General features: G+C 43.7%; 1 protein-coding gene across 10 annotated transcripts in view; it reads left to right on the top strand.

Annotated features, from left to right (window-relative positions):
* The first annotated feature begins 9,430 nt into the window (after positions 1-9,430).
* FNBP1 (formin binding protein 1) overlaps positions 9,431-17,969 on the top strand; it is a 135,753-nt gene continuing 127,214 nt past the window's right edge. For 4 of the 10 annotated variants that reach the window (XM_019971018.2, XM_070799423.1, XM_070799422.1 and 1 more), the window contains exon 1: positions 9,641-9,902. In XM_019971018.2, the coding sequence (XP_019826577.2) occupies positions 9,879-9,902 (24 nt within the window). In that variant the 5' untranslated portion in view covers positions 9,641-9,878. Of the gene's footprint in view, positions 9,903-17,969 lie in introns of all 10 variants that reach the window. The other 6 variants (XM_070799419.1, XM_070799421.1, XM_070799420.1 and 3 more) reach the window with 4 other exon arrangements.

The following is a 17,969-nucleotide window of genomic DNA, read 5'->3' as shown; positions in this document are numbered from 1 at the left end:
ATTTCATCCAACCACTAGAGTATGAATCTCTTAATCCTGTGTGGAAACTTGCCTTGCTTCTAATCTTTTGAATTTGTAGAGAGACCTTTAATGAAAGAATTCAGTAGTTTGTTCCCTCCAAATCGCTATTTTGATCATGGAGTTATAAAAAAAGATAATGCTTATTAAAATTACCAATAGACTAGCTAGGTTTATTTAGGTTTTCGGTGTATTTTTGTTTTGCTTTTTTTTTTTGGCTTGCCACGCAATGCATGCTCTTTGTGGGCAATCATTTAAACAAAAGAGAAGAAAATAAAAACCACAAGGAATCCCCCAATACTGCATGACTATCAGTGTTTTATGACAGAATCAGATTCCTAATCTTTTTAACTGGAACTAGGAACTGAAGTTAACATGATATATCTAAATGAAGATAAAGTGAGTAAACTGCTGCACTCAGGTTAACAAAAATCAGGAGGGGAAGTACAGAGGAGAGGAGTGAGAGTCCCAGATCTTTTAGCTGTGCAATCTCAAAGTCATGAATCTATGAATTCTTGAAAGTGAAAGTGGCTCAGTTGGGTTGTCCGTGGAATTCTCCAGGCCAAAATACTGGAGTGGGTAGCGTTTCCCTTCTCCAGGGGATCTTCCCAAGCCAGGTCTCCTGCATTACAGGCAGATTCTTCACCAGCTGAGCCACAGGAAAGTCCAAGAATACTGGAGTGGGTAGCCTATCCCTTCTCCAGCAGATCTTCCTGACCCAGGAATCTGCACTGCTGGGAGGTCAAAAACTAGTACAGGTTCTGTCACACCCTCTGTAAGAACAAAAGTAGGGCACTAAGGTGTAGCCAGGAAGATAGAAAGGCAATGTTTACTAGTTGGTAGTTTAATTTCTTTCTACAACCTAAGATTTTTAGCCATGTATTATGGATATGTCATCTTACTTCTATGAACAAAATTCTTGTCTGATCTTACTACACAATTTTACAGATGAAGAAGCTTAGAACAAGAAACTTTATTGTCTTAGAAATCCACAAATGAGATAATAGTTAATCTATTTATCAAGCAGTTAAGTTTGCCAAATATTCTGCTAAGTACTCTATATGTTGTTGTTGTTGTTTAGTCACTAAGTCATGTCCTACACTTTGTGATCCCATGGACTGCAGCACACCAGGCTCCTCTGTCCTCCATTGTCTCCTAGAGTTTGCTCAAATTCATGTCCATTGCGTCAGATGCTGTCTAACACATCTCACCCTCTACCACACCCTTCTCCTTTTGCCTTCAGTCTTTCCCAGCATCAGGGTCTTTGTGCACATTATCTCATTTAAGACCACAAAATCTTTGTATGGTCTGTATTTTTGTTCCTTTCTTAAAGACAAGACTTGGTTAGAAAAATTTATTCAAGGGTGGTCTGATAATTTATAAATGACTCTCATCCAGGCCTTGCCCACAAAGCCCAGCATTTAATCCTTATTCTGCAATTGTTATAAAAAATCTCATACGAGGCTGGAAGTGTCCTTAGAAAATCAGCAAATCCTTTCACCTTATTAATAGATTTGAAAACAAATCCAAGGAACTCAAAAATGATTTTCTCAGGATCACACAAGGATTTAGGTAATTTTGGGCAAGCATCCAGGACTGGACCTCATGTGCTTTAAACTGGCTCTCTGCTTCTTGTACTGTACCATACGTGGCATTCTTTTTATTCAAATTTTATTATTTTTTAAATTCTTTTAAATTTTCAAAAAATAAAATCCCAGAATCTGAGTAGCCAGTATCTTATGAAGTGAAATTCAAGAGAAATGTTCAGAAAGCATTTTAAAAAATCAGCAATATGAAAGAACATGGAAGAAATAAAAAATAATTGATACTTTCTTTTAGGTAAGAGGAAAGAAAAACCAGACAGTCAACTGATCCTCACGTCGGTATCAAACTAGTTGTCAAAAGAAATGGGGATTTTTAAGTGCAGTTTCCTTTTTTTATGGAGGCTTCCTAGCTGGCTCTGTGGTAAAGAATCCACCTGCCAGTGCAGGAGATGGGGATTTGATCCCTGAGTTGGGAAGATCCCCTGGAGGAGGAAATGGCACCCCACTCTAGTATTCTTGCCTGGAGAATCCCACGAACAGAGGAGCCTGGCGGGCTACAGTCCACGGGGTCACAAAGAGTCAGATACAACTAAGCACGCACGAACTTCATTTTTAAAGGGAATCTGCAATGTTTTGGAGTGTTATTGTATACTTTTTAAAGTGAGGTACCATTTTTGAGAATCTCTGGTTTTAAATTTGAAAATAATAGGCTTCTAAAAATGGATTGATCAGGAATAATCTTAATTTTATATTAGAATAACCAGTTTATAAAATAGGAGACCTTTGTCTTTTAGTCTCTGGAAAACAGTTTGACAAGGGCTCAAAGCTGGGTTTTTATACCTTGCTGCTTTTCACTTGGGAATTATTATGTGACTTTCACAGGGTCACATACCAGTGACATCTGTCCAAAAGTTTATGAGAAATGGCTTCTTCAGGTATTTGAGAACTATATTGTGCCAGTCATTAGTTTGGAACTGAGAGATTTGAGCAAACTCCAAGAGTTGGTGAAGGACAGAGAAGCCTGGCATGCTGCAGTCCATGGGTCGAAGTCAGATGCAACCTAGCAACTGAGCAACAAAAGAAAGGGAGCACAAATTACAAAGATTTAAAGGTGAAGTATGCTTTTGAACCATCTGGTGATGTCCATGTATAGAGTCTTCTCTTGTGTTGTTGGAAGAGGGTGTTTGTTATGACCAGTGCATTTTCTTGGCAAAACTCTATTAGTCTTTGCCCTGCTTCATTCTGTATTCCAAGGCCAAATTTGCCTGTTACTCCAGGTGTTTCTTGACTTCCTACTTTTGCATTCCAGTCCCCTATAATGAAAAGGACATCTTTTTTGGGTGTTCGTTCTAAAAGGTCTTGTAGGTCTTCATAGAACCGTTCAACTTCAGCTTCTTCAGCATTACTGGTTGGGGCATAGACTTGGATTACTGTGATATTGAATGGTTTGCCTTGGAAATGAACAGAGATCATTCTGTCGTTTTTGAGACTGCATCCAAGTACTGCATTTCGGACTCTTTTGTTGACCATGATGGCTACTCCATTTCTTCTGAGGGATTCCTGCCCACAATAGTAGATATAATGGTCATCTGAGTTAAATTCACCCATTCCAGTCCATTTCAGTTCGCTGATTCCTAGAATGTCTACATTCACTCTTGCCATCTCTTGTTTGACCACTTCCAATTTGCCTTGATTCATGGACCTGACAGTCCAGATTCCTATGCAATACTGCTCTTTACAGCATCGGACCTTGCTTCTATCACCAGTCACATCCACAGCTGGGTATTCTTTTTGCTTTGGCTCCATCCCTTCATTCTTTCTGGAGTTATTTCTCACTGATCTCCAGTAGCATATTGGGCACCTACTGACCTGGGGAGTTTCTCTTTCAGTATCCTATCATTTTGCCTTTTCATACTGTTCATGGGGTTCTCAAGGCAAGAATACTGAAATGGTTTGCCATTCCCTTCTCCAGTGGACCACATTCTGTCAGATCTCTCCACCATGACCCATTCATCTTGGGTTGCCCCACGGGCATGGCTTAGTTTCATTGAGTTAGACAAGGCTGTGGTCCTAGTGTGATTAGATTGACTAGTTTTCTGTGAGTATGGTTTCAGTGTGTCTGCCCTCTGATGCCCTCTTGCAACACCTACCTTGGACTACAAGGAGAGCCAACCAGTCCATTCTGAAGGAGATCAGCCCTGGGATTTCTTTGGAAGGAATGATGCTAAAGCTGAAACTCCAGTACTTTGGCCATCTCATGCAAAGAGTTGACTCACTGGAAAAGACTCTGATGCTGGGAGGGATTGGAGGCAAGAGGAGAAGGGGACTACAGAGGATGAGATGGGTGGATGGCATCACTGACTCGATGGATGTGAGTCTGAGTGAACTCTGGGAGTTGGTGTTGGACAGGGAGGCCTGGCATGCTGTGATTCATGGGGTCGCAAAGAGTCGGACACAACTGAGCGACTGATCTGATCTGATCTGATGCTTTTGAACTGTGGTGCTGGAGAAGACTCTTGAGAGTCCCTTGGACAGCAAGGAGATCCCACCAGTCCATCCTAAAGGAAATCAGTCTTGAATATTCATTGGAAGGGCTGATGCTGAAATTGAAACTCCAGTACTTTGGCCACCTGATGCGAAGAACTGACTCATTTGAAAAGACCCTGATGCTGGGAAAGATTGAAGGCGGGAGGAGAAGGAGACGACAGAGGATGAGATGTTTGGATGGTATCACCGACTCAATGGACATGAGTTTGAATAAACTTCAGGAGTTGGTGGAGAGGGAGTCCTGCCGTGCAGTCCATGGGGTTGCAAAGAGTTGGACATGACTGAGCAACTGGATTGAACTGAAAGTAAAGGGTTTTTAGATAGTTACTTCTCAAATTCTGTGAAAATGCTATCTTGGCAATTTTACTTAGGCACATGATTTCAGAGTTTCAAGAGCAGGTTATTTGCATAATCATGATACTGTAACTGGGAACAGACCTGTTGAGTAACAGAGCAAGTTAGGTTTGCCTCTCCCTGGCCGCATTTTCAAAGGGGCATTAAACTTTAAGGTACTGACTGAAAAAGCCTTGAGGGGCTGGAAAGACTATATCCTAAACCTGACTTTCAGCCTTACCCTCTTCGTCAAGTGGGTCTTATTTTTCTGTTTCCTCTAACATTGCAAGATCTACTGAAGTTTGCCACTAGTAGCAGAATTTGGAGTTTGAATCTAGTGTGATTAATAATGTTTGACATCAGTTTAGAAATTTCCAGAGATATTTAATGTAATTATGGGGTTAATATTCTCTAGTTATGATTGTTCTTGTCTTTCTTATCAAAAGAGATGACGTTTCTGATCAAAATTCTGTATAAACACAGTACAGGGAACCAGAGGTCAAACTAGAGCTTGGCAATATATTCAGAAGTCAAATGTCACTTTCATTCTTTGACTTGAAATGTCATTTCTTGGGGCTTGGGGAATGCCCACAACTCTCCTTGCAGAGTCATCTTCCTGGAAAAGCTAGCCCCGGACACATCTTGAATCCTGCAGGTTGGAGAAGAACTTCCAATCCGCTTCTCCTCAATTCGGTGGCACAGTGCGTAACTTGCTCAGCCACAGACAACTGGTTTTTCCTGATATTATGCACATCTTTATAGACCATCAGGGGAATTCCATTATTGAGTACAAAAATTGGTTGCAGTCTTAAGATTCTACTCATGACAGAGTTCTCCTTTTATCCCACTCCAACTTTTTCCACTCCACTGCTTTCTTGGGTCCTTAGTAAGTAGTTTGAATGTTAAACAAATGGAGAATTTTAAGCTGGAAACTGATGGAACCTACTTTAAAGGAAAAAGAAGAAATCCTGAGAATCTCATTAAGAAGAGTACTTCAGCGATAGACAACCAGTCAATGGTAGTTCAAGCAATCTGTTTTACCACATCAGGAGTGCTTAAAGGATTGCTTTCCTTGATAGAGGAAGTAAAAATCCTCCAAAAAATAAGAGGAAAAATAGGGAACTGATACTCGTGCCCCCATGTGCTACATTTTAGAACATTTTACATGTGTTCTTTCTTTTCGTCTTTGCAGTAACTTTTGGAGCAAAGCATTATGTCCATTTTATGGAGGAGGAAACTGAGGCCTAGAGAAGGGAAATAATTCAACCAAAGCTCTAGAGGTTTCTGTGTGGGGCTATCCACTCTGTGCTCATGCCAGCTCCCTTCTTTCAGCCTCACAACAACCTTGGAAGTCTGTGTTTCAAGTGAAGTTCTGAGAGTTTAAGTAACTTGTCTAAGGCCACAGACCTAATAAGTAGTGTAACACTAGGATCCCAATGGAACAATTACAAAACCACTTAACGTATTAAAGAGCAGAGCGATCACTTTGCCGACAAAGGTCCATATAGTCAAAGCTATGATTTTTCCAGTAGTCATGTACGGATGTGAAAGTTGGACCAGAAAGAAGGTTGAGCACCAAAGAATTGATGCTTTTAGACTGTTGTGCTGAAGATCTTGAAAGTCCCTTGGACAGCAAGGAGATCAAACCAGTCAATTCTAAAGGAAATCAACCCTGAACATTCATTGGAAGGACTAATGCTGAAGCTCCAATACTTTCCCAACTCATTGGAAAAGACCCTGATGCTGGGAAAAATCAAGGGAGGAGGAGAAAGGGGCAACAGAGGGTGAGATAGCATCATCGACTCAATGGACATGAGTTTGATAATACTCTGGGAGATGGTCAAGGACAGGGAAGCCTGGCGTGCTGCAGTCCATGGGATCACAAAGAGCTGGACATGAGTTAGTAACTGAAAAAAGGAAGCCTTTTAAATAGATTAGATAGTGATATCTCTACATCTAAGCCCCTGAATTAGATGTTTATACTAGCAAGAGCATTGGAGTTGCTGAAAGACTGTATTAGAATTGTTTACCTCTAACTCCATAGCAACTATACAGGGTCTATATTTTCTAGATACCTTATTTCAGTGCTAATAACATCTGTGTGATCAGATTATTCAGTGGGAATTTATGTAGTCACCTGCCAAGATCATAACTTTGTAAATCAGTATTCTCCACATGTTCCTAAAAGGTAAAACAGGTGTATATAGCCCAAACCGATCCCCTAGGTAATTTAGAGTCCCTTGGAGAGCAAGGAGATCCAACCAGTCCATGCTGAAGGAAATCAGTCCTGAATATTCATTGGAAGGACTGATGCTGAAGCTGAAACTCCAATACTTTGGCCACCTGATGCGAAGACCTGACTCATTGGAAAAGACTCTGATGCTGGGAAAGATTGAAGGTGGGAGGAGAAGGGGACGACAGGATGAGATGGTTAGGTGGCATCACTGACTCAATGGACATGAGTTTGAGTAAACTCTGGGAGTTGGTGATGGACAGAGAGGCCTGGCATGCTGCAGTCCATGGGGTTGCAGGGAGTTGGACACGACTGCAGGACTGAACTGAACTGAACTGAACTGAGGTCATTGCAGTATTTACATAAATGAGGTTTACAATTGTTTAGGCATTAAATCATGTCCGGCTCTCCTGCAGCCCATGGACTGTAGCCACCCCAGGCTCCTCTGTCCATGGGATTTTCCAGGCAAGAATACTGGAATGGGTTGCCATTTCCTCCTCCAGGGGATCTTCCTGACCCAGGGATCAAACCCCCATCTCCTGCATTGGCAGATGGATTCTTTACTACTGAGCCAGTGGGGAAGCCACAGGATTTACAACACCTCTTGTGAAAACTGATTCCTAAGCAGGTCAGTCACAGTGACTTGTTAATAGAAGTTCTTCTCTTAAACTCACTCCCTTTTACTATAAGGTAAACTGAAATGGATTCAGTTCCTCCTAAAAGATACTGTGCTGTATTTAATTTTTTTCTTTGCTAGCTTATTTCTTTTTATGCTGAATCCTGTTTGTTTCCATTGCTTTAAAATCAGTGGTGACTTTTCCTTTTATTTCTTGGAGATTCTGATACCTTCAACCCTTTTTTTCAGTTACCACCAGACTTAATGAAGTTAAAGGTATTTGCAGTATGGTCTAATTAACCCAGTTCCATACAGTACTGCTGCCGTGGCTTTTAATGGGTTCCTATAACTGTTTCCTGCTTACTCATCTTAAAAGGTTTCCTTCTAATGTGGTCTCTCTCTCTTTCTGCTATCTCTTGCTCTTTGTCCCCCGTTTCTCTTCTTTAGAGCTGCAGGTTGTTTTTCCTCCTGATTAGCATCTTTTCACAAGTCACTGGCAGTCGAGATTAGATCACTGTATTTGAAAAAACAGTAAATCTTGGCAGGAAGAAATTGAGGTGATTTGTGAGGCAGGGTCCTGTTAGATTACCTGCATTTCACTCAGCATTTCCAAATAGCAAACTAAACTGTGCAGTATTGATTGAGTTTCTGACCCCTCCAACTCACTCAAGCTGTTAATGAATGTACCTTGGAAGGTAAGTGGCTGGCTGTTCTGATGGTTACAGGTCTAGCAGGATTGGAGTACAGAGTTTCCAGACCGGGTAACTGAGAAAAAAATATTTAAAATGCACACTAACAACAAACTGGTGGAAGGAACTCCTTACTGAAAAAAGATAGACCAAAACAGGTTTGACAGTTTAAATTTATTGTAGTCCTGTCCAACAAAGGAAGTAGACTTGGTTTATCTGCAGGAGTAGGACACCACCCTTGCTCCACCCTCTCCTGGAGAAGAATGATAAGCTGGTTGAAGCTGGGTGTAGTGGGATTAGAGAGACAGGCAGCTGAAATACTTCTTAAATGGGGCCCATTTTAGGAGTTCACAGATAGTCAGAAAAGTCAGTAGGATTAGCTGAGGAAGAAAGAAAAGTTGGGGGAGAAAGGGCCTAGTGATTCAGAGGAAGGAGTGGGAACCCAAACAGTTCTCCAGTCCCAATCCTGGAATCGGGCTTCCCTGGTGGCTCAGACAGTGAAGAATCCGCCTGCAATGCAGAAGACCCTGATGGATCCCTGGGTGGGGAAGATCCCCCGGAGAAGGAAATGGCAACCCACTCCAGTATTCTTGCCTGGAGAATTCCACGGACAAAGGAACCTGGTGGGCTACAGTCCATGGGGTCGCAAAGAGTGGGACACGACTGAGCGACACACACACACACACACAATCCTGGAATGTTATTTGTGTATACTCTGGGAGTGCAGGGGAAAAGGAGTCCGTATCTACTTAAAAATTAGTTCTCAATTTACCAACCACTGGCCGGGTAACAGGTGGTCATCTCTCGCTGAGCTGGGTAGTTACTGCCTCCCTTTGGCGGGAGGTGGGGGAGGAGGCTCTGAGCTTCTCCAGAGGTGGAGGCCTTGTCCTAGGCCACCCAGCTAGTGAGTGCGGGTTGGCGGGACTGGAACCAGAAACGCGAATCTGTGGACCCAGAGCCTTTGCTTTTTTCACCCACTACGCGGCAACGTGATTTCAACGTCTGAGAGTTTCTTGGCCGAACAAGTCGGAAATCACCGGTTTCAGAGATTAGAAATCACCGGTTGTGCGCCCCTGGACTCTTTTCCCCAGGCACTCTGCTAGGTCGCTCTCGGCCTCCGAGTCCTTCTGTGTGCAGTACGCAGACAGCACCGCACCTGGCCCCACGCCCACCCGCGCAAGGCTGCGAAAGACCCCCGGGCCTCCAAGGCTTCCCGGGCGGTGGGGGAAAAGACCCGCTCGAGCTAGCTCTGATGGTTGAGCAACGAAAAGCATGGTCCTTAAATTCAAAGCGGCGCTCGGCGCAGGGGAGCAACCTCAGGCTACTCGGCAGAACCCCCGTAATAACAGAGGCCGGCTCCGTTCAGAGGCGAGTGGTTTGTCCCTAAGAGCAGAGAGTGTGGCTGCTAATAAATAATTAAAAAAAAAAACAAAAACAAAAAAAACGGCAGCGGGGAGGCCGGCGGCTCCAGGTCCCACCAGGGCCCCCGGCTTTCTGCAAGTCCTTCCGGACCCCTGGGCCATGCGGGCGGGGGGCTCCCGGGGGGAGGTTGGGCCGGGGGCGGGGCGCGCGCGTGCGCGAGCTGTCAGGCCGGCCCCGCCCCCGGCGCGAGGCCCCGCCCCTCCCCTCCCCCGCCCCTCGCTCTCGGGTGTGGGGCGGGCGGGCGCTGCGGAGACCGCGGCTGCTGCTTCCTCGGGCCATTTTGCCGAGGAGCGACCGGGGAAGAGGACCGCCGCGGAGACCCTAGGCGAGGAGCGGCGAGCTGGAGGAGGCGGCGGCCGCACGGAGCACGAACTTTCCTCGATCGCGGGGATCTCCCGGGGAGACGGGATCGCTGGGGAGGGGGACCGGAGAGCCGCGCCCCGCCGTGCGGTGCGCCCCTTCCCGCCCCCTGCACCATGAGCTGGGGCATCGAGCTCTGGGTGAGTGAGGGGCCGGGCCCGCGAGGATGCAGGGAGGTCGGGGAGCGGTGCCTGGTGCGCCTGGGCTGGGGGACGCGGGCCGGGCTGCCCCCGGTGGACGAGATCGCTTGCCGGTCGGGGGTCTCGGCGGCCCTGGCGGGAGGCGCAGGTCCGAGTGCCTCTCGTTGGCCTCGGCTTGAGCGGGAGGTGCGCGCCAGATTCGCCCTTCCGAGGTGAGCGGGGGCTGGTGTGAACCGCGCCCCCCGCCCCGGCGGCCAGAGCAGGGGCCGCTGGTGTGGGTCCCCTCCACGGCCCGAGAGGGGCACGCGGATCTGGGTCCCCGCACCTCCCGATCAGAGGCGCGGGCGGGACCCCCCTGTCTTCAGCGCGGCGGGCCGACTCAATGGGGGCGTGGAAGGCCGGGGATTTTCAGGGCTGCGTTAGGTATTCGGCGCCCAGACCCGCGGTCCCCTGCTGTCTCTCCAAGGAGGTGCGGGTGTGTCGGGCGCTCTCCCGGGGGGCGGGGCGGCCCTGGCGGGGCCGGATCCCAGGGCTTGGGTTTGGGGGTGCAGGGGTGAGTGAGAACTGGTGTCTTCCCTCTAGTGGCGAGGACGTTTGCCCTGTGGTGGTTTGGGGTGCGCTTGTGATTCTCCCGGGGCAACTCAGATCTTGGATTTGATGGGATTGCGGCGTTCGGCCTGGAGGGGAGAGTAGTAGGAGTTAAGAGGGACGCCTTGCGTTGCCGCCTGCGGGAAGAGACATTAGCGGGGTCAGTTTTGTATTTTTTAACCGCTGGGAGGAAAGAGTCTGAAATGCGGTAGGGAGCGCCCCGCCGGGATGTTTAACCCGGAGCGCGGATGGATAAACAAGCGGCGTGGTGTGTGCAAGCTCCTCTCTCCCCGGACCCGGATGCCAAGGCGGTGCACTGGCGGTCCTTGGGAGGAGAGGCTGTGGCTTGTGGACTGGGGCTTGTTTTCCTCTGGATTCCTTGCTTCCTCTGGATTCCTAAGGAGATCTCTGGGCAAGCGATGGGCAGAGCGGAGTGCAGAGGAAGAAGGAGATGAAATCTCAGTTATTGCACCGAGACGTCCTCAAGATGAGACATTTCCCAGGAGGAACTCGAAAGTGCCTCCTTTCGGAATTCCATTTGTAAAGGGTGTGGAGAAGAAAGTGTGGGGTGGTGGTTGCTATCTGAGTGGAGGCCAAGAAATCTCACGTCAAAATAAAAGGTTAGAGCAGCTATAGAAACAGAGCGCATCCTCCCTTAATTAATTTTTTTTTCCTTTAATTGTTTTTATATAACCACTTCTTAGGCTCAGAAGCAGCTACTGTTATTGATACCAAAATCCTGAAGGCAGTAGTTTCCTTAAATGAGAATTCATTTTGTAAACATCCCCGGCTAAAAGGATCTCAAATTTTCGACTGATGTTTGCAAATATTCATTCTTAAAGTAGCAGATGGTCGTAAGTATTCATACACAGCCAATTAGGCAGTCTACCATTTTAAGTGTTGGATTTCTTTCCTCTTCAATTCCTTCTGCACTCCCTTTGCCTCTTTTTACCCTAGGGGGAACGAATCAGAATAAATTTTTATCAACAGAATAGAAATTTTGGCACAATTTTTATTTTCACTTGTTCAAACAAGAGAAAGGGTTTATTGGGAGGAGGGAATACAATATATTTCCAAGTGAAATAGGCTGTAGTTTAGGGATTGAACACCATGGTGGCCATTTCATGGTGATGTTGGTGAATGTTATAGAAGGTGATCCAGAAAGGGGTGGGCGGTGGGATAGTAGTTATGAGGAAACACCAGATAAAATAGCCTCAATCCCCTGCGTTATTCTGTACACTTCTTTTGGCAGGTAGAGGGTGGAAAGGAAGGCAAAGGCAAGTTGTTGAAAATCAGTAGGAAATGGAATATACACAAGTACAAAGAAACCTTAGATTTGCTTCAAAAGAGTTTGGGGTGATAGTGGATGGGAATGGGAATGAAATGAAATTGCGCCAGAGCCGGTCACTGCTGACCTGGGGAATGGGTACAGGAAGGCTCGTGATACCAGGTTTTCTACTCTCTAGGATTGAAATTCCCTACAGTGAAAATAACTGGAAAAGATTTTTAAGGGAGAGGGTGTGTAAACTACTTGAAATTTTTTCTCACTTGTTAAGGTTTACGAGAAAGAACTAGTTATCTGTTGTCTCTAGGAAACACCTGTCCATGAAGAGTTAAAAAAAAGAAAATGGCATTCTACTAGAGTATCGCCCTTTGCCCTTGAGTGGTTTAGAGGTTAATAGAGGGAAAAGAATGGAACTTGTAATTTGTACTAAGAGAAGTGCAAAATCTGAGTTTAAATTCCAAGAAGCATAAGGGCACCAAAATGTCTGTTTTCAGTTGCCTCATTTCATTAAAATTTGAGATTAAAAAAGAAAATTTAAAAAAACAAAAAGAAGAAAAATGTGAGATTAAAAAATGAAGAATTCTGAAAAACGAACCTCCAGTTCTCTGGTGGTGAGAGACTGTGGTGTGGTGCATGGGGCGGCCTGGCAGAGCCCTGATTGAGGGTTTTCCTTGAATGGTGGCTGTGGAATTTTGCACAGGGGTAATGAGATAATGACGGGGCACTCAAGCCTAACTTGGCAGAACGATGCTTCTAGATGGAGAGAGATGGAGCTCTGGTTTGGATGGCCATGAGTTCTTTGCGACAGGTCTTTGCAGCTTTCATAGACCTTCACAAACGCCATCAGGTTTTACACATGTTTTAGGAACGCAAGTCAACGTCCCTATAGGCTTTTCAAAAGGACGTATTTCTAACGTGCACTTCACATTAAAGTTCTGTTCTTAGCCACATCCTGCTTTGTAGACAGTAAAACCGTTCTCTTCTCTTTTTTCTTTTAACCTCTTCATCGGCATAAATTTTGATATTCCTGATAGTGAGAAATCAGGAAATGTCAGGAAGGTCTCATGCAATCATAAAAATGAACTCAAAACCCATGATTTGTAATAACTGTACTAGATTGTGTGAAAATTGGGGCTTTCTATTTTATACCAGTAGGTCGTAACAAAGTATAAAATGGATGATTTGAAGTGATGGGGTCATTACCGAGTATCGAGCAGATGGGAATAGAATGTAAAAAAGAGTGGATATATCAACTTATGTATGTGTGACTGATTCACTTTACTGCACAGCAGACACTAACAATATTGTAAATCAACTATACTCCAATAAAGTAATTTAAAATTTAAAATTAATTTAAAAATTAAAAAATATAGTAATTAGGATATAATAAAATATTTCTGTACATCTCTTCCTAATTTGCATTTTAGTCAATTTTTAATTTTTTTATTGAATAGCTATTGTGTGTAAGACTGACAGGAGCCTGTGGTTTCGCTTTATATACTTCGAAGGGAATCTGCCTATTTCAGTGAAAGCATGTAAAATCGGGTTTAACTCTAGCCTGCAACCTCAAAGTCAAAAAAGAGATTTGTTTCCAAGATTAACCAAAATGCATTTACTCAAGACTGTGTTTAAAAGGTCATGTTAAGAGGCTATCTAGTTTGTACTGACTTGTTCAAGTTGTCTCTGGTCATTGGAGAAATGGCAAAGCAAGAATTTCTTTTGAATTTTTTGGGGTTTTGTATCTGCATATTAAAAAGAAGTAAGGCATTATTGACGTGTCAGCTCAACTTTTTATAAGCTTGATCATTAATGTGAAGTAAAAATAAATCCATTGGAAATTTTAACCTGCCTTACAATGGTCTACTCTTTGTGGCTAATAAATTACTAAGTGATATAATCTGTTTTTATCTCCTAGTGTTCTCTCTGCTATCTTTCTTTCTTTTGATGCTAATAAGAAATGGAATAGCCCAAAATAATAACAAGAAAGCAGAGACCCAACTAATACATATTGGTTAACATATTACTATGTTAAGCCACCTGTGTTGATGGTACTTAATTTTCTTTTAAACATATTGTTTTTAGGACAGTGCCAGGCATATAATGCTTTCCACAGTTTGTTGGCTATAGTGACATTGATTGTGGTGTTCACTTTTAAGAGGCAGCAGTGAAAGTTGTCGACCAACTGGATCAGGAACAATACCTGCCTCACAGTAGTAGTTCAAGAAATAACTTATTGAATAAATGAATGAATCCTTTTTTTTTCCCTCTTGTTTTAATATTTGCTGTTTGGTTTTTTTTTAATATTTACTTATTTTTTATTTGGCTGTGCTGGATCTCAGTTGCGGCATGCAGGATCTAGTTCCCTGACCAGGAGTCGAACCCGGGCCCCTGCATTGGGAGTGTGAAGTCTTAACCTCTGGACCACCAGGGAAGTCCCAACATTTGCTGTTTTAAAGTAATGGCAGGGTAGTTTTAATGCCTTTCTTTGCTTTGGCAGTGTAAAGATTAAAAAAAAAAATTCCAGGCACCTTTTTGTAAAAAGTAGACTATTAAAAAAATTTTTAATATATATTTATTTGCTTATTTATTTGGCTGCGCCAGGTCTTAGTCGTGGCTTGCACTCTTAATTGCAGCATTTGGGATCTAATTCCCTGACCAGGGATGAACTGGGGACCTCTGCATTGGGAGCTTGGAGTCTTAGACACTAGGCCACCAGGGAAATCCCAATAGACTACTTTTTAGAGCAGTTTTAGTTTCACAGCGAAAATGAGCAGAAGGTCCAGAGATTTCTCATATACTCCTTCCACACAAACACAGTCTAGACCTTTTTTTGTTTTTTGGCCACCCCAGAGACCTGTGTGCGGAAGCGTGTGTGCATGCTAAGTTGAGTCTCTTCGATGCTACGGACTGTAGCCTGCCAGGCTCCTCTGTCCGTGGGATTCTCCAGGCAAGCACCCCTGGAGGAGGGCCTGCGGAAGCGCGGAGTCTTAACCCCTGGGCCTCCAGGGAAGTCCCTCTAGACATTTTTTTTTACCTTTAAAGTAGAGCTTGAAAAGTTGTCTCTTTTCTGTTGTTCATGCGGCTGATACCTGATGCATATGTGTGTGTTTATATAAGAACACTGTGTGTGTGTGTGTGTGTGTGTGTGGACACACTCCTGTGCGTGCTAAGTCACTCATTCTTATCCAACTCTTTCTGACCCCATGGACTTACACCAGGCTCCTCTGTCCATGGGATTCTCCAGGCAGAGATACTGAAGTGGGTTGCCCTTCCCACCTCCAGGGGATCTTCCCAGCCCAGGGATGGAACCCCCATCTCTTGAATCTCCTACATTGGCAGGCAGATTCTTTATCACTGCACCTCCTGGGAAGCCCATAAAGAGCACTTTATAGTGTGTTAAAATTTCAAGCTAGACAATACTGATTCTTTTTTTTAACATTGACGTAATTAACTAGTTGCAGGATTTGGAGAATTATTAGCTTTTCTCACTGCCCAGCACTCAATGGAGCAGAGTACTAACAACAGTTCATAGCTCTCCTCCAGCTCTTTTCTTCTTTAACCCTTCAGAGGTTTCTGTTTGGGATAAACACGGCAAGACTGACTTGGGAGACATCAATCCTGGAACTAGGGTGAGCAAAACCACCTCAAAAGACAGACCAAAAAAAAAACAAAAAAAAATCAAGTGTAGTTCTGTCAACCCCACCTTTCCATTAAAACAGGGTTTGCACCGTCTTCTCTGGATAGTAGATTTTTAAAAAATATTAATTTATTTTTTATCTTTATGTTCTGTAACTGAAGTATAGTTGATTTATAATGTTTCAGGTGTATAGCAAAGTGATCCAGTCATATATATATATTTCAGTCTCTTTTCCAGTATAGATTATTACACAATATTGAATGTAGTTCATACAGTAGGTCCTTGTTGTTTATCTATTTTATATATATCGTAGTTTGTATCTGCTAATCTCAAACTCCTAATTTATCCCTCTGCTGACTCAATGGACATGAGTTTGAGCAAACTCCTTGAGATAGTGAAAGACAGGGAAGCCTGGAGTGCTGTAGTCCACGGGGTCACAAAGAGTCAAGACACGATTTAGCAACTGAACACCCTTCTCCTTTGGTCACCGTAGGGTCGTTCTCTATGTCTATTTCTGTTTTTCTTTTCTTTTGCCACACTGCTCAAGGCATGCATAATCTTAGTTCCCTGACCAGGGGTGTATCTGGAGCCGTAGTATTGAAAGCGCCGAGTCCTAGCCGTTGGGCTGTCAGGGAAGCCCCAGTCTATTTATGTCTTGTAGGTAAGTTCCTTTGTGTCATTTTTTAAAAATTCCACTTATAAGTAATATGATATTTGTCTCTCTGGTTCAGTCAGTTCAGTTCAGTTAGTCGCTCAGTCGTGTCCAACTCTTGGTGACCCCATGAATCGCAGCATGCCAGGCCTCCCTGTCCATCACCAACTCTCTGGTTAGTAGGTATTAAACAAAACAGGGGAGATCTGGTGATTTTCTGGTTGACATTTACCCATCAGTGTGTTGCTTCCACCTTGTACTCAGATATCATCCTAAACCTGCATTTTGGTAGGTGAAGCTGTACTTCACTACCGTAAGCGGTTTTGCCTGTACTTCCTGTGTGACTACATCAGAACTCTTGCTTTACATTGGTGCGACATGGAAAGTGCCTCTTGGAAGGACTGCTCAAGTGTCACCCACTTCCTCGCTAAGCTAATATTGTGTTTCCTGCAAGTATTACTCATACTTGTTTCATCAACACCGCCCACAGTTTAAAATAAAGCTTTATTTTGACACTTAAAAATTGCAAGCTACCAAGAATACATGTATGCCCTAGGAAATTAATCTAATTAGATTTTGGAATGTGGGTGTGAAGTCTTCTGGAATTAGTGTTTGTAATGAAATATTTGTTTCCTGATTTAGTAATATATAGTCTTAACGGCCTGAGCCTAGTGATGTGTCTGGTTAATGAATTCAAAAAGTCAATAAAGGGCCAAATGTGTTTATTATGTCAAAGAGTTAGTTGGGAATATACACATTTTTTTAATATTGATTCTTTTAACTCATAAACTTCATCTGTAAGACTCTGTGCTAACTTTCTGTAAATCTTAACAACCTCAATTGCCTAATACTAGAACTGGATTCATACCACCACCACCACCAAAAAAATAGATGAAACTTAAAATTTCCTGTTGCACAAATTATAAGATTTGTTCACCTCGAAACTGTAATATCACATTCACTATATTATGGTTTCTTTTTAAAACTTAGAACACACTATTCTAATAACTGGAATGAAATTTTTAATAAGAGTTAATTCTTAGACTAAAGCTATGGTTTTAGTGTGTTAACAGTTAAGCAGCTACAGTTTCCACCTTTACTTCTCTACGGGTTGTAAAAATAGAAATAGATTATCATTGCATAAACTCTGTAGTTCTTGTAATAATTTCACGTGCACCATGCCTTAAAAACAGTTGAATTGGTGTCATCAACGTTGCTGATTATTATCATGCTGTGTACCTCACACTTATTTTCTGTATGTCAATTATATCTTAATAAAACTGGAAGAAAAACAAAACCAAAGCAAAAAACAAAACACACTGCTGCTTACGGAGAGCATACCATGCCTCAGGTGCTGTGAAAGTTTGTTGTCCGTCATCTCATTGAATCTTCAGAAGAATCCAGTGAAGTTAAAAGTACCATTTGGGCCAGCATCTGAGAAGATTCTGAGATGGAACTAGGAATGCTAAGCTGTGCAGCGAAGGAACCACCTGTGAAAGGAAAAGGGAGTAATTGTGATTGGGCCGAGGGAGCCATCAGACCATAATGCTGCCTGAGAAAGTCTCCACCCGGCCAACGAGAAGCTCTAGAGCAAAGATTATCCATTCAGGGAGTCTCACGGTGGGCAGAAACGGCCAGGCCCTTGTACCACTGCCTTGCTCGTTCACTGGCAAAGGGCTACCCCAAGAACAATGTGACTTTGGCTCGGAAGACAAGGCAGACCCTAAAGGAAGCTGTCTGCTAACCACACCCTGTGCAGCTGGGCAGCAAGTCCTTTCTGGAAGAAGGATCTGAGTGGCACAGCTCTGCACTGACCACACCATCATTATCCTTTTACAAGAGAGGAAATCGAAGCACAGAACAAACAGTACGATAACTTAGCAAGTTCACAGAGCAGAAAGCAGA

The sequence above is a fragment of the Bos indicus genome, chromosome 11, assembly GCF_029378745.1.
Source record: "Bos indicus isolate NIAB-ARS_2022 breed Sahiwal x Tharparkar chromosome 11, NIAB-ARS_B.indTharparkar_mat_pri_1.0, whole genome shotgun sequence".
Classification (NCBI taxonomy): Eukaryota; Metazoa; Chordata; class Mammalia; order Artiodactyla; family Bovidae; genus Bos; species Bos indicus.
The sequence above is the reverse complement of the archived record's forward strand: the minus strand, read 5'-3'. Positions and strand labels throughout refer to the sequence as shown.